At 37.8% G+C, this 16,431-nt stretch overlaps 1 protein-coding gene across 4 annotated transcripts in view; it reads left to right on the top strand.

The window, feature by feature from the left end:
• MLLT3 (MLLT3 super elongation complex subunit) overlaps positions 1-14,122 on the top strand; it is a 142,246-nt gene extending 128,124 nt beyond the window's left edge. For 3 of the 4 annotated variants that reach the window (XM_040541511.1, XM_040541515.1, XM_040541513.1), the window contains 3 exons: positions 2,476-2,547; positions 4,156-4,227; positions 11,290-14,122. In XM_040541511.1, the coding sequence (XP_040397445.1) occupies positions 2,476-2,547; positions 4,156-4,227; positions 11,290-11,421 (276 nt within the window). In that variant the 3' untranslated portion in view covers positions 11,422-14,122. The remainder of the gene's footprint in view (positions 1-2,475; positions 2,548-4,155; positions 4,228-11,289) is intronic. The other variant, XM_040541512.1, reaches the window with a different exon arrangement.
• Positions 14,123-16,431: the final 2,309 nt, after the last annotated feature.

Below are 16,431 nucleotides of genomic sequence, written 5' to 3'. Positions count from 1 at the left end.
TATAACTGAGTTGCAAATGAAAAATTTAGGGTATATTAAGTATTACAAGAGTTCAAATTATGTGCAGTGTTTCAAGTTTGTGCTTGGTAGCATATTGCTGCTTGCTAGGATGGTGCTTTTGACTGATGAAATCAGGCTTGTGTAGACTAAGTCCATTTATAGAATTAAGGGGCTAAGAACAAGTTAATATTTCTGTATCAGTGTCCTCTGATGTGATTAGTGCTGTATCTCATTTAAAACAAGAATGCTTAAGAAGTTCAATTCCACTAACACATCAACGGCACTGTAAGAAAGCAGCTTTTTCAAATACAGTGTGTCCTTGCTAAGTTTTTTTCTAAAACAAAGAATTTTCTTTGTTTGAAAACAAGAAAAGCATCTAAAAGCTACTGGATCCATGCCTAGAGGCCTGTTTTTTCAAGACAAGACGTTTTCTTCCACTGGCCTACACTGCAATAACCCCAGGGGTGTTGAATTGAAGAACTGGGATTTTTCTTCTGAAAAGTTTCCTGTTTTGCTGTCTGGCCATCCATCACTCTTGGCTAAATAAAACTTTAAGTAAGGTTAACTCAGATTTGCAGTTGTTTTCTCTTAGCAGGGAAGTAGCTACCTGTCTGCTATATTTTCATGGTGCTTGTCACCCTGGGAAACGTATATGCAATTATAGTCATTTATACCAAGGGAAGTAGAAATTGGAAGCAACTTGGAGAAGGCTGTCAGTGAGGGTTCTGGATAGTCTAGAACACTTGTTTTTGCAGGCCTTATTTCCATTGTTTTATTTGCTGAGTTTTGTACTGTGCTGTGACTGTCCAGGATGATTTTGGAAAAATCAACGTGAATTGACATTGGTCTTATTTACAAGAAAATGTGAAACAAAATCTCCATGGTCTGATATGTACTGTCCTTTGATCACAGAATCATGGAACCTTAGAATGGTTTGGATTGGAAGGGACAGTTACAGATCACCCAGTTCCAGCCCCCCTGCCATGGGCAGGGACACATCCCAGCAGACCAGGTTGCCCAAAGCCCCATCCAGCCTGGCCTTGAGCACCTCCAGGGATGGGGCATCCACAGCTTCTCTGGGCAACCTGTGCCAGTGCCTCACCACCCGCTGTATAAAGAATTTCTTCCTAATGTCTAATGTAAATGCACCCCTTTTTAGTTTAAAACCATTCTCACTTGTCCTATCACTACACTCCCTGTCAAAGAGTCCCTCTCCTGCTTTTCTTTAGGGCCCCTTTAGGTACTGGAAAGCAGCAATGAGGTATCCCTGGAGCCTTCTCTTCTCCACGCTGAACATTCCCAGCTATCTGTCTTTATTCATAGGAAGGGTTCTCCAGCCCTCTGATCATCTTTGTGGCCCTCCTCTGGACTCACTTGAAGAGGTCCATGTGCTGGGGTCCCCAGAGCTGAATGTAGGACTCCAGGTGCTTTTTAACGAGAGCAGAGTAGAGGTGGAGAATCCCCTCCCTCACTCTGCTGGCCACGCATCTTTTGATGCAGCCCAGGATATGGTTGGCTTTCTGGACTGCAACTGCACATTGCTGGCTCATGTTGAGCTTCTCATCAACCAACAGCCCCAGGTCCTTCTCCTCAGGGCTGCTATAAATACGTTTTCTGCCCAGCAGGTAGTGCTGTTTGGGATTGCCCTGGCCCAAGTGCAGGATCTTGCTGGAAAAACTTCATGTTTTTCAGAAGAACTGATGATATCGCAAGTTGGGAATGATGTGGTGTTTACTTTTAGCTTCAAAAAATTTATGTTGTGTGTATAGAAATTGAAAGAACAAACAACAATTTTATTTCCCCTAAACACTCCTCATTTGTGTCCTAAAATTTTCACATTAAGGAAGGTGTTCTGCTGCTTGTTGACATGCTCTTTTTAATTGTGCTTCAGTACTGGATGAAGCATTCTTGATTCATAGATGTTGTAGTAAGTGGCTTTGTATTGAATTGAAAGAAGGGTAGCATAAGTGCAACACAAATTTCTGTCTAGTAATATTTTTCCTAATTATATCTCATGCAGTCATTTCAAAGACTGTTTCAGAATCTCTCTTTCTCTACTGCAGAAGGAAAGAGAGAGCCTTGATAAAAAAAACCTGCAGTAAAAGTATACTGATTATGTGTTACTTCAAAGGCACTGGAGGGTACTTCAGCATCATTTTGTATCTGCAAAATCAGACCTTTTCTTACCAGCATGCAAAAGATACAGAAAAGTGTTGAGGAGGCTTTAAATGACGTTAAATTAATTCCTCTTAGGATTGGTAATGTTGATATCACCTCATTCCAGCAACTCAGCATTTTCTGCTTTTTTTTCTGAATAACACGGGCAGGTTGTATGAATTAAATACTGAGCAGCCCAGTTTGATTATTTTCTCCAGATGTCATATTCCTTGTGTTATTAACAGATAAAAGAATTCTTCTTATGTAATTGTATCCAATGATGCATTTATTTTTTAATAGATTTTCTTTGTTTTCCAGATTTTAGAAGTGAAAAGTCCAATAAAGCAAAACAAATCTGAGAAACAAATTAAGAATGGAGATTGTGATAAGGTAAATGGCAATGAAATAACAGTAAACTACCCTAAAATGTGATATTAATATGTTTGCTGGAAACAAGCTTAAAATACTGTTTGTTACAGAGTGAAAACCTCAGTCATTAGCATATCTTTGCTTTGTGTTCCTTTAAATGCAGATCATTCTCTGTTTTCCTTTTTTTGTTTATGGAATTTTTTTTTTTTTTTTTTTTGGGGTGGGGGGTTGTAATTCTTCTGTGCTATCTAGAAATGTTTTCTATCTGTTCAATACATGTTGGTGATTTGGCAAATGTCACCAGGTGGGAATCTGCCATGAATTTTTTTATTTTATTTTTTACCACTTATTTTCTCTACTTTCCACCATGAATTTGCATTGTGCTTTAGATTTGAAGTGATAGTCTTTGAACAGGAATCTTCATAGCTGTAATCCTAGTCAATAAACCCATTGATGAAAACCCTTTTCCAGAATCCTTTCAAAGGACTGTGTATTAGGAAATGGCAGTGTGATTTAACACTTTAACTAGGACGATGTGAAGCGACAGTTACATTTACCACTTAGAAAGGTAATTTTGTTCAAAATCACATCAGCTGGCAATGGATAAGAGCTCTTAAGTCCTTGTGTGAAAGAACATAATGTAATTTCCCAGTGTGGACAATCTCCTCTCAAGGTTTATATAGGGCAGTATTTCCTTTGTGCTAACATGAGGTAGGAGACCAATGTTGAAGTATCTGTTGCTAGATTTTCAGTGGCCTGAGTCATGCACTTTTTTTTAATTTCCTAAGCTTGGTGGTGTATTTCTTTGTGTTGAAAAGGAAAAAAATGTTTCTAATGTCTCATGCTAAAGGAGAAAGTTTATACTTCGGAGAAGTGGGAAAGGTTTGATACCCCACGAAGGAGGAAAGTGGAATTTACCATTGGATTAATCATTCTTGATCTTTCTCCCCTTACATCTCCTTGTTGACACAGAAAATTAATGATGCAGCTTGAGAGAAAGGGGGATTTGATTGGGAGCCTTTGGTTGCATGTCTTGTGTGGAAAGGTGGAAGATGTTTTTTAAAGATGCTGTTTTGACATCCCAAGTCTGTTACACACCTTTTGCCTCAGCTAAGGTGGAGAGATTCTCTTCTACAGCAAAGGACCATCTAATTTCCAAAGAGAAAAGGTGGTTGTCCCCTGAACTCCTGTAATTCTTTAAAATATATTTCTGTGCATCTGAAAAATATACTTTGAATGAAGTGGAAGGTTCCTACTAATTACTTCTTTTGTATGAATTGGTTTATTCTGTTAGGGTTTCCGTGTTCTCGTATCATACTTGGAGGCAAGCCCAGCTATCAAAGATTCTTCTGAATTTCTGACAGAATAACTTTTAATGGTGGCTTAATACTGTTAGCAGTACCTTAAGATTTTCAGTGTCATGAAGTATCTAAGAAAGCCCATAAAAACTTAAATTTGGATTGTATTAAACTAAGGAAAGCCAGCCTGTTGAGTAAGAAAATTTAGCTCAAGGAAGATTTAAAATAAAATTTTCTTTTGTATTGTTTTTGAAGACATCTGAAATTTTTGAAATACACAGCTATGACTTAATTAACAAGTTGTTTATGGGGGGGGGGAATTTGTTTCTAGGCATATCTCGATGAACTAGTAGAACTCCACAGAAGATTAATGACACTGAGAGAGAGACATGTACTGCAGCAGGTGAGGAGCACTCTCATGAAAAATAACAGTGTGCTCATTGAAGTTGTGAAGTCACATTTTTTTTTCCCTTTCATCTAAATCTTTCTAATCAGGTTTAATATCCTTTAAGCCTGTATAATCCATTTACTACCCCTTACACTTTCAGTGCAGCTTAGGGAATTTTTATACAAACTTTAAATTGTGTTGCCACACCAAATGACAAGAGTAAAAAACAAACAAACACAGAAAAATAAAGTCTATGAGATAAGTTTTTCACCAATTTGTTATTATATTTTTCAACAGATTGAATCACTAATAATGAAAACAGCATGGGAGAATATATACAGCTGTGCACCATAACTTGATAAAAATCTCATTGCTTTTTGCTGAAAATGGCAGGCATTTTCTCAGAGAATTAAAATGCTTCCATTGATGGAATTTAAAGTCAAACTTGCTTTGGGGAAAACACATATGGTTGAGTCTTATGAAATCATGCAAGTAGTAGAATAACAAAATGTACAAATTGAGAAGACTCCAAATGTATTTACATGTTACCCAATAGTAAGAGCTGTCATTCTGTGTTTTGGGTGGCATTGTCAGATACTATTAGGTTACAAATTGTGAAGATGAAGCAATAAGCAGTATTAACAAAACAGATGTAATTGTAGAACAGATGGTTATATTATGTTTTGCACCATTAAGTGCCACTTGTCGACCTGTTATAAAGACGGAAATATCTACCACTTCTAAATGATTGCAATCACTTATCAAATTTCTCAACACTTGGATAAGTGTGTTTAAATTTTTTTGTAAGCCTCAGCATTAATCTGTGAGTGTTTATTAGTCCAGGCTTAATATTGTGTGTAAAGATCAGAAAACAACTCACAGGGCAGTGAAAAGGAAGATCATGGTTATGAATATTCTTAGTTAAAGAGGAATCCTGATGGCTGTGTTAGATTTCATGCTATGAAATACAATGATACATATTTGTTATCCTTATTAAATGTACTGTAGTTTCACAAGTTCACTTTTTCATTAGTACGAATTAGTACTTTTTTTTTCACCAAAGCACACTTGCAGAATGGCACGTTTTTTATCTATATTGGGAAATAACTGTGCATGTAAAATGTAGGAATTACAGCACCCTGTCCACTTTACATTATTCATTAATTCTTATAGATTTTACATAAAAAGTGAAACTGAAAAGCCACCACACTGTAGATTCATAGAATCATAGAATCATTAAGGTTGGACAAGACCTCCGAGATCATCTGGTCCAATCATCCCCTTACCCCCAATGTCACCTACTAAACCACGTCCCTAAGCACCACGTCCAACCTTTCCTTGAACACCCCCAGGGCCGGTGACTCCACCACCTCCCTGGGCAACCTGTTCCAATGCCTGACTGCTCTTTCTGAGAAGAAATGTCTCCTCATTTCCAACCTGAGCCTCCCCTGGCACAACTTGAGGCCATTCCCTCTTGTCCTATCGCTAGTTATCTGCGAGAAGAGGCCGACCCTCAGCTCCCCACAGCTTCCTTTCAGGTAGTTGCAGAGAGCAACAAGGTCTCCCCTGAGCCCCCTCTTCTCCACACTAAACAGCCCCAGTTCCCTCAGCTGCTCCTCACAGGACTTGTGTTCCAGGCCCTTCACCGGCTTCATAGCCCTTCTCTGGGCACGTTCCAGGGCCTTGATGTCCTTCTTGTAGTGAGGGGCCCAAAACTGAACACAATACTCAATGTGCAGCCTCACCAGAGCTGAGTGCAGGGAAACAATCACCTCACCGGTCCTGCTGGCTACATTTGCTTCCTAAGCAAATATTTCACCAGTTTTCCAAGGCATAATTTGTGATTTGTTTCATTTGACACAGCAGAGCATAGAGGTGTCTATGCATAGAACATAAGTGGCTACAAGAGCAATTCTGAAAACCGTCTTAAGGTTGATATAGAGTTGGTGTTGTCTTGTTTTGGGGGGGGCTGTTCTTGCAAATTATTTCCCTCAGTTTGGAGTGCATGTAAGCTGTTGATGCACCTCTGTGAAAGTTTCTGGCTTAATGGCCAGATTATGCACTCCAGAACAGTGGTGCAGTACTCTACTGACACAGTTGGTAGATGTCTTATATTGGCTGCAGAGCTCTACTAGAATTCAATGGAAGAGCCACGTTACTTACCATTTGTCTTTTAGCCTTTGCAGTCACGTTTACACTAGTAAATGGTTTTTGCTGTTACAAAACAAATAACACTGTAATAAAAGCAGTTTGGTTTTAAAGCCTTTAATCCCTTAATATTGTGCAATTCTCTAGTTCGTATGATTTTGTCAGTTCACAGAAATACATTCACAATACTGAGCAACTGGTGCTTCTCTGCATTACAAATAATGTGTCATGCCATCTTAAATGTCCTTATTGCTTTAAAGCTATGTAGTTAATGTAAAATATTTCCAGCGAATATATGGAAAGAGTACATAATTGATAACATGTTTAGGAATGACTTGTAGACCAAAAGGTACGAATCCATAGAGACTAGTGAAAAGGACAGGAAAGCAAGGGATAAAACTTGAGAAGGGTGATGGTTTTCATGAGCCAATGGAAAGAGTGCAGAAATGTGCAACAGAGAGCTCTAAATAGCTGCAAGGAGTTTTAAAGGTGATTGTGATGTTGAAGTGGAGTGGCAGCAGAGGTCTGTGTTCCTGAGCAATGTTTGTCATGTCTTCAGTTTATGTTGGAGCAAGTAATAATCTCTTGTACATGTCAAAGTCTTAACTGCACATTTTTAGGGAATTTTTACAGAAGCATGTTGCACGAGAAGAATGAAGGTATAGATCAGGGTTGTAAGGAATGGTGATGTCAAAGAGCTTGAACTAGTACTTGAGCTGCTGGGGGATGTGAAAAGGAAAGGATGGTTTTTGCAGTCTCAGTTGTTACCAAGTCTATAGACAATGACAGCAGTTAGGAACGCAGCTGAGTTGGAAATGACAATAATGCGTCTGTTTGAGAATGTGGCTTTTGCCCAGGAGAGGCCTTTCTCCTTGAGATGCTTTGTTAAAGGAAGCTCAAATAAATCCACCCAAAGAAGGAGAAGATAGGAAAGGTGTGGTACTGAGCTTGCAAGTGCCTGGATCTGTAGCTAAGTTATCCTGAAGTATAATTATACCTAAAGATATATAAGAATTATTCAAGAGGGAGAAGGCAGGTGGAAAAGAACATTTGACCAAGAAATGAGTCCTGTGAGAAAATCCTGAGCATTTTGATCTAAATGTTGTACCGTTTAGACCAATGCTGGACCATTGGCTAGACAGCAATTGGTCTGAAATTACATTTTAAAAAGCAATCTCCCTGACTTCTTTCACTGAAAAGAAATGGTTTACAGCGATAAGGCATCTTCTTCTTTTCCCTCTGTGATTTGCAGTGAAATAGTAGGGATATTTAAGTCTGAAATGAGATGTTAATGCTGCATGTCCCCGATGTTCAAATATGGCTGTCTGAAGCTGGGTTCCTAAATCTGTGGTTTTGGTGCAGATGGTGTTATCGTGACCCCATGAAAGACAACAAGATTTCTGGTAGACTTTGCCTTTTATTTTGAAGTATCAGAAGGTATATTTTCATCTGCTGAAAAACCTCCTTAAAGCCAGCGTACTAGACAGCACAGGCGTAAGGAAGAAATTGAGAGTGTGCAGCACTGCTGAAAATTACATTGCTCATGTCTACAAGATACTTAAATTCAGATGGCAACTCTCTTCTGAAAATTTTCTGCAAGGGGCAGCTTACAGGTCTGGAAACTATCAAATGGCCTAAAACCCTCCATAAACTGAAAAATGACTATGTCATTAGTTGCACTTCAGCTTCCTTAAACATACACACTCATTTGCTTGTTTAAAGGCAGATAAATAGTAGTACTATGATGGATAATGATGAAACTGAGCTGGAGAGACATTATGTAAACAGAGATGTACATTACAGCAGAAAAGCAAAGTTTTCTATAGCAGGAACAAATGAGATATTTTTGTACTTTGCAGCCTGAGCTCTCTGTATAAAACATTTTAATGCTGTGTTTTTAACATTTTAACTGTCAGACTTCCTGGCAGCTAATCTCAACCTTTTTTTCTTTTTCAAGTATTCCTGAATAGCATGAGGATGTGAATGCTAATACTGTAAGTCATGAATTCCTCATTGACAGGCATACAGGCAGATGTTTTTCATTGAGCCGTCTGGGTTTATCTTGATATATTTTTGTACATCCATTAAAACTTTGGAAGTTCATTTCAATCTGGTTTACTATGGTTTCAGTCTGGTGCCCTGACATAGTGGCTATATTTCTTGAGGACAGGATGAGGGGCATGTTAAAAATATTTGTTTTCTTTGGTCTAGGGCTTAGAAGCCCAAATCAGAACCTGAAAAACAAAAGTGCTTATCAGTTGTTGTTGTTGTTTTTAATGTACAGTACTGCTTAAAAATACATGTGGTAACACATTTATGTAATCTTTGTTCTTCAAATCAGGTATATTGCTGTGAGGGTTGTATTCTTGAGAGGCGGCATTCTTCCACTGTAACTAACACAAAGAAGCATTAGACAGAATTGTTCAGTTCATTCTTCCTGGCCACAGCTTCTGTAAACTTCTTGTACAGCTAGTTATTTATCACACGGTGGATATTCAAGGACTGTCTGTGATTAGGTTACTAGAGTTAGGAGCTGGATTGACTCCTTATCTTCTCTCTTTGATGAGGCTCAATAGAAATGAGAATGAAGATGAGAATGATTAAATAGCACATTGAAATTTCCTTCTGATAACAATCAGTTGTATTCCATTTGAATTTTTCTCTCGTATTGATTGCAGGACAGTAGGAGATGAAAAAGTGTTACAAAAATCAACAAATCAATAAGTGGACAAATGAAGTACACAATTTTAGAGTAAAAATTCCCATATGGAAAAAAATTAAAGCCAAGAGGCACAGATTTAAATGAAGTGTCAATAAGAGGAGGATCGTTCCTAAGTACTTTCAGAATTTTGGACAGCTGCAAAGCAAATTAAACATAGATTTTGCTTTTATTTTTTTCCAACCTGTGGAAAGTTGAAAACAGGATGTGATGGGAAAGGGGGATTTTTACTGTAACAGGCATTCACCTCATAATATTTCTCATTTCCATTCCATTTAATCCACCCTGGGCTGTGTCATTCCATGTCTGGCAGTGTACATGAAGTTATTTCATTATCACCGATGTAATCTTTTCTTCTGTGGTCTAAGCAGAAAAAAACATCTGCTTATATAATGAAATGGGGAGAGGGAAATCTTAAAACATTTAGTGTAAATTCATTTCTTTTACAAGTTGGTGTATTTCTAGCAGATTTGTCATTTTAAGGTATGTTCTGTCAACCATATGTAAATAGGTATCTCTTTCAGCTGTGGGAAAGGCAATAGAGCAATAAAGCTCAGTATTAAAGAGCAGTGTTTCAGTGGATGTGTGTCTGAAAGGCCCAGAACTGTGTGGGTTTCAAACTGAAGGGTGCAAATATGACATTGAGCCTATCCAGAGGGCCTTAAAAAAGATGCCTGGAAAGACAGAGCAGAAGAGCAGTGTTCTGTCAGTCCATGCCATTACCAAGAGGCCCACTTTAGGATGGGGTGGGTTGCCTTTCCATGTGCTCACTTTGAATATCTCTCTTTTGGAATGAAGAAACACACAGGAGATCCATAGCCATAGTGTGTTGGCACTGTGTTAGCTCTGTGACAAATTATGCTTTGGCTTTCCAAGATACTGTATGGGTATTTTAGGTAGATGCACATCCTAGCACTTACTTGTATGTGGAGGGAGTTACTACAGAAACTCAGTGTTGAACATAAGCACTCTTTAAAAATACAGACTACAATTCAGAGAGTACAGAATGTCAAAACAGTAGAAAGGCACTACTTGGATGTGTACTGTTGATATCACAGAATCACAGACTGGTTGAGGTTGGAAGGAACTGTTGGAGGTCATCTTGTCGCTGCTATAGCAGGGCCACCTAGAGACAGTTGTGCAGGACCATGTCCAGATGACTTAAATGTCATAAAGGACAGAGAAGCCAAAACCTGTGTGGGCAACTTGTGCCAGTATTCAGTCATCTTCACAGAGAAAAAAAGTATTTTCTGAAGTTCAGAGGGAACCTCCTGTGTTCCAGTTTGTGCCCATTGTCTCTTGTCCTGTCACATGGCACCACTGAAAAGAGCCTGGCTCCATCTTCTTCACACCCTCCACTGAGGTATTTATATACATTGGTAAGATCCCCGCTGACCCTGTTCTCCTCCAGGCTGAACAACCCCAGCTCTCTCAGCCGTTCCGTGTAGGAGAGATGCTCCAGTCCCTGTTCTTCACAAGGACTCCTAACAGCTCTTCTACTTCTTATTTGAATGAAAGCTGTGATTATAGATTGAGTAGTCACTAAAGGAAATGGTCTTACTTCATTAGTATGAGTCTTTCACGTGTGATTTGCTTTCATTTGTTTTTTAATGATTTTTAAGTCTGTTATTCAAGAACAAAATGCTAGTACATGAACTAATGATAGATATGAGAGCTCTTGCGTACATTTTTTGTTGTTTGATTTAGACTAGATTTTGTAAGGATTTCTTTCTCTTGCTTGCAGAAAGGCTTATGTCAGTTATTTTGCTGCCTTGTTTGGCAGCTATGCACACAGTAGATAGTCCAGAGAGACTTACCTGGTTTGTTTGTTGTTAGGGTGATTCTTTGTTGCTGTGTTTGGTTGGGGTTGAGGGGTTTTTTGGATTTTGTATTAAAAGACAGACTTAGAAAATATGCAGATTTTCTTCTAACATTTGAAAAATATATTCTCAATGGTAATGTTTCCTGGAACAGCAGATGGGTAGGCTGGTGTTACAGTTGATGATGGTCTGAAAAAAGGACAAGGTACTGTAGTCTGGGCCATAGTTCTGTGTCAGAAAGATGGTGATAAGGATCGAGGTTCAATTTGCAAGTGTTGGTGAAGTGGGTTTGTTCTATGCCTTTCCTGTGATACTTAGAGGCATGTTAATAGATATAGTGGATGTCTGATACAACTAAAATATTCAACTGCATCTTTTCTTTCCTTTCAGATAGTAAATCTTATAGAAGAAACTGGACACTTTCATATCACAAATACAACCTTTGACTTTGATCTTTGCTCACTGGACAAAACCACAGTCCGTAAACTACAGAGTTATCTGGAAACATCTGGAACTTCATGAGAATTGAGCATCTGCCTGTATCAAAGACTGTTCTCTAAATGAAACATTCAGAATGATGCAACCGAAATGGGGGAAAAACAAAGCAACCCTCTTCAGCTTTGTTTTTCCTTAAAGCCAGTCATCATCTCTTGATGAAGGAGAGGAAAAGTGACAAGACTCAGAGGACTGCTCTTCTCAACAAGAAAATGCTCCAGAAGAGTTTGCCTGGATAGCCTTGAAAAACAAACACAAAAACAAACAAACAAAAAACCTTGGTCTTAATGAATGTGTATGGTATCATGTATCTCTCTGTGGTGTTCCAGTCCACAAGATGAATGCATGTTCAACACACTGCCTTATTACATTACTGATCTATTTATTATTGCATACATGTATTCCAGTCATTGAGTCACTGAATGACACTACCAGATGTTGCAAGTAGTGGAATCCCATGTATGCTCTTTTGATTCAGTCCCATCAAAAGCCTAGTAACCTTATTCATGTTCAATTGTCACTTCTTGCTGACTTTCTGTAGTCACTGAAAACACTACAGTCTTGTTTTCCACTCCTTCACTTCCAAGAATCAAGATACAAAGTGGGGGACCAAACAGTGGTCCTATATTTTGTTTCCGCTGTCACAGTGGGCCAGACCACAGCAGGTTGGACTGCAGGTCCTAGGCTCTATCCATTTATTGATCTTGACCATGGTAGAAAATGCACCAAATAGGAACATGACTTGCTATCTAGCCTTAGCGAATAAACCAGTAGGACTTCTAACAAAAAGATGTTATGTATACTGTCCTGAATCCAGCATCTTTTGCAGTCTGCATTCTCGTGTCTGTTTTAATGTTATAAAGTTAAATATATATGAGTGAAGGTGTACTGCAGGATCATCATAAAAGAAGAAATACTGGTCCTGTCTTCTTAAGGAAATGTTGTAGAAAATTCTTAATTTGGAGCTATTTATTACTATGAGTTTCTGCACTCCTTTGCTGCCAGTGTGTGACTTATACCATAAAACTATTGGCATAACATTTTTGTTTGTTCATGTAGTATATGGTCTGTTTAGACTGTTTTGTTTTGTTCTTTGTTTTGTTGGCTTTTTTTGTTTGTTTGTTTTACAACTGCTAAATTAAAACTCTTTATTTGAAGAGAAAAAAAATTGGTTGTTATACAGTTACATGTTGGAATAAATACATATATGATATATATGTGTGTGTATACATGCACATATTCACACATATATATATACACACATCTTCTACACTTTCCATATTTTATTATCTGTTCAATAACCTGCTTGTGCTTCCAGAAGGATTTCTTGACTATCAAAATTCTTTCATACTATCTTTTATTCCTTAAAATTGGAATCCTTGTTCATGCATGATCCAATGAGAGGACCTGTTCTCGGTTTCACGTTGAAGATTGGTGCTGTCATATTGCTGATAGTTTCTTGATGAAGTCATCACCTTTCTATTTACCTTCCAGGGTAAAACAAAGTCCCCAGTGAAAAGAGAAAAGAATTAAAACCCAAATGAACAAACAAAAAATCACACTTCTGGATGCAAAATTTTATTCAGGTTTACCGGTCTTAAAAATATATCTTGTTTCTGGACAGGCCAGTATATGTCATGTATATGCTTTTATGCCACATGTAGTCTGTATATCTAGTGTTGAACAGTAGTGTCTGTATGATATATTGTTTCATGCACACAGTTTGTGCAGCACTGTAAAACTCAATTCCTATTGGGGTTATTTCTTATTCAGATGGTAGATCTTCATACTGTTTCTTTAAGTCCAAAGAAAATTTTACACTTCTCTGTTTTTGAGAGGGTGAGTTGGGGATTGGGTTGGGGGATTATTTTCATATTTAAAATGTTGCTTGACCACACTCTGCAGGAAGACCTTCTCAGGCTTCCAAAGAACAAGTGTACTTTTTCAGTAATGTTATGACTCTTATTGACGATTGGCATGAAGCATACTTGAAGCATTATGTTGTTAAGTCCATGTCTTAATGTGCAATTGTTGGAGGGGGATGGGGATCGTCTTAAAGTTACTTTTGGCATAAGACAGGTGATGGTGGGGAAGGAGGAAGGGGTGCATGTGAGGGGGATTAACTTCAATTTTTATTGATATTTTATATGAAAATGTTTGGAAATCTAAAAGCAACCTTAAAAGCCTTTGGTCTACTAGTGCGTGTTCAACTTCCTATGTTTTAGTTACACAACATACATGTGGAATTTTGTCAGTTTTGACTTTTCTAACTAAGTTTTATGGTAACAACTCCTTCAGTCTCAGGAGGGGGAAGGATTCCATGATACTGCTAGTATGAATATTGCACTGTCTTATTAGAAATGGCAAAATGTATAATTTTACTGTTAAAATAATGGATAATCTTTATTGTTCGTTGAGAACAGGGGTGGAAGAAAGAAAGTAGGAAAACAAGCATAAAAGAGATGACAGCAGTTGCAGTGTCAAATTACTAATGACTTTATTGCGAATCATGGAGCATCCTTAAACTCTAATTTTGTAATTCATTAAGGTTGGGAGAAGGAAGAAAATAGACTGAAGAGTTGTGTGTATGTGTGCCTGTGTGCATGTTGTTTTCCACAAAATTCTAATAGAATAAGAGTTACCAAATGTTGATTTCAGTTTAAAAAATACATTAGCTATTTTCATCTAATTTTGTATACAGAAACAAAATAAATCATTGTTAAATTGATTTCAAACAGTCATATTTCTCTCAAAGAAATTGTAATAAGATACCCTACCAAGTTTTTCAACATATAAAATCATTGATGTTTTGGGACTGGTTAAAATGTTTCAGCAATAAATGTTTTGGAGTTGTATGTAGCACCAAGCTATTTAAACAAACTTCTCTGTGAGAATTTGGGCTAAAGTGACCAGACAGAGGTTAGCAGTGAGTTGCAATACATAAAAGATCTTTTTTTTTTTTCAGTGCAAGTGAGTCACTGCTACTAGAATAGCATTTGTATCCAGCATTAAGGACAGTTTTCTTTCTTGCCACTAACTCTTCACCTTAGGAACTGGACATACATTGTGGAGGCAAGTTTTAGTATCTTTCTAGAACTCTGGATGCACTGAGAGGCTTTACAAGATACTCAGAATCTAAATTTGAAAGATATCTTAGTCCACAGTAAAGAGAGCAAGAAAGGAGAAATGGGTGTACTCTGAGAGTCTTCCAAGGTTAAACAAAACCTGTGCTTTTTCTTCCACAGGGTTTGGATTGTAAGAAATCATCAATCATTTCTCTTGGTGAACTTACACTTTTCACTGGTTTGGTTTGTTAGATTAATTCTGTTCTTTTCATTTTGGAAATAGTATATTAACAGTGCTTTTGGAGGGTCCCAGTGTATTCTATTGATGCTTCGTTTACTCTAGGAGAAGGAAAATTGGGATTTCTCAGGTTTTGCCTGATCCATTTTTATCTCCTTCCCTTTCTCACAGTGAAATAAAGTATGTTCACAATGTGTTTCAGGTCCCTGGAAGTTGTTAAGTATAATTTTAATTTCTTAGAAGCTATATTAGTGTTTTGGGTTCTCTTGAGAGAGATTACTGATTTCAAGCCCCATTAGTTTGCAAAATGAATGGGGGAAGTTGTAGAGTGGTCTGAAGAGAAAACTACCCTGTTCAGTTGTTGTATGCATTGTCTTACCATTGGAACAGTGACTGGAGTAGGATGTTTGGTTTGCTTCATGCTGTCCTTGTTCATACACACCATCTCCTATCTTTTACCAATTGCAGTGTAATAGCTAGCATTCAATATTTTGGCAAACTCTTGCTTCAGCGTATAAGAGGAGTTTGTATTTCTGTTTGCTCGCTCATTGGTCCATTGGTTTCCACAATTTGGTGCTAAACTGGGAGTGTATTTTGAGCTGCTATAGGATCTTATTTACTCAGGGCTGTTTTGTGTGCTCTGTAGTGACGTGGCCTTGAGAACATGTTTTTTGTTTTTATTTATTTTTTAATTGGAAAGACAAAAATGCCACTGTCTATAACCTAAGTATATATTTTGGTCCTTGTAGTACAATGCGATTTTAAGATTGAGATTGAGGTTTATTAGTGAAAATTCTGTCAAACCTTCAGCCATAGCAGCAGCTAGCAGGAACCACAAAAATAACCAGTATAAAATACATTCCAAAGTTCAACAAGTGCATGTCTTCTTTTCAGTCTCAGTAGTTTGTTTAATTGTTAAGCAGTATACAGCAGTATATGGCTTACACCAGGAAGCTATTCTGTGTACTGTACTGAGAAGATTTATTGTTGGGCATAAAAGGCTTACAGACAGATGATGGGGACTGCAATTCATATTTCTGCAGTGCTTTTGTGTAGCTTGGGGGTTAATCAGTGCATTAACACAGCTAAAACAATGACATTTACAAGGCCAGCTCTGTGTGAGTGAGCAGATAAATTAACATCAAAGCACAATCATATAAGGGCTTTTCATTTGCTTGAGCAGCAAGAAATGCCACTGTGACTAGACAGGAAGGAGAAATATTACCAGAGTGAGAACAATACCCTTTCAGGAGGGAAGAGTGAAAAAAAAAAAGAGATCCTTTGGTAGCTGAAAGTGATTCTTACGTTAACAAAGAAAATACAGTTTGCTGGGTCAGCGGTTCTTTCTGCTGTAAGATACCATGATGACATAGCTTGCAGAATGTCAGCTTCTTCAGTTCACAGCTGTAATAACCGTGTCGTTGCTGTCTTGATGAGAGATGTATCGCTACATAGTACAAAAATCTAAGTTGTTTTATGGTTTGAAATGCTAGTGTCTGTTTCACGTTTGTGTGAATATTACATCTTACATTTTGTTTTACCTCAGCCAGAGTGATTTTGCTGCAGTGATAATCTTGCATTTTTCATTCTTCATTTACCTTTAATTTTCCCACTCTGAAGATTTGAGCAAAGTCAAATGTAGGCCTGTGAATAGAGGAGATGACGTATTTTCATCATCATTCAGTGTGATTCTGAGTGGAAGAAGTGCCCCTGTCCAGAATGTTGCATTAAATG

This window comes from Cygnus olor, chromosome Z (genome assembly GCF_009769625.2).
Source record: "Cygnus olor isolate bCygOlo1 chromosome Z, bCygOlo1.pri.v2, whole genome shotgun sequence".
In the NCBI taxonomy this organism is placed as follows: domain Eukaryota; kingdom Metazoa; phylum Chordata; class Aves; order Anseriformes; family Anatidae; genus Cygnus; species Cygnus olor.
The sequence above is the reverse complement of the archived record's forward strand: the minus strand, read 5'-3'. Positions and strand labels throughout refer to the sequence as shown.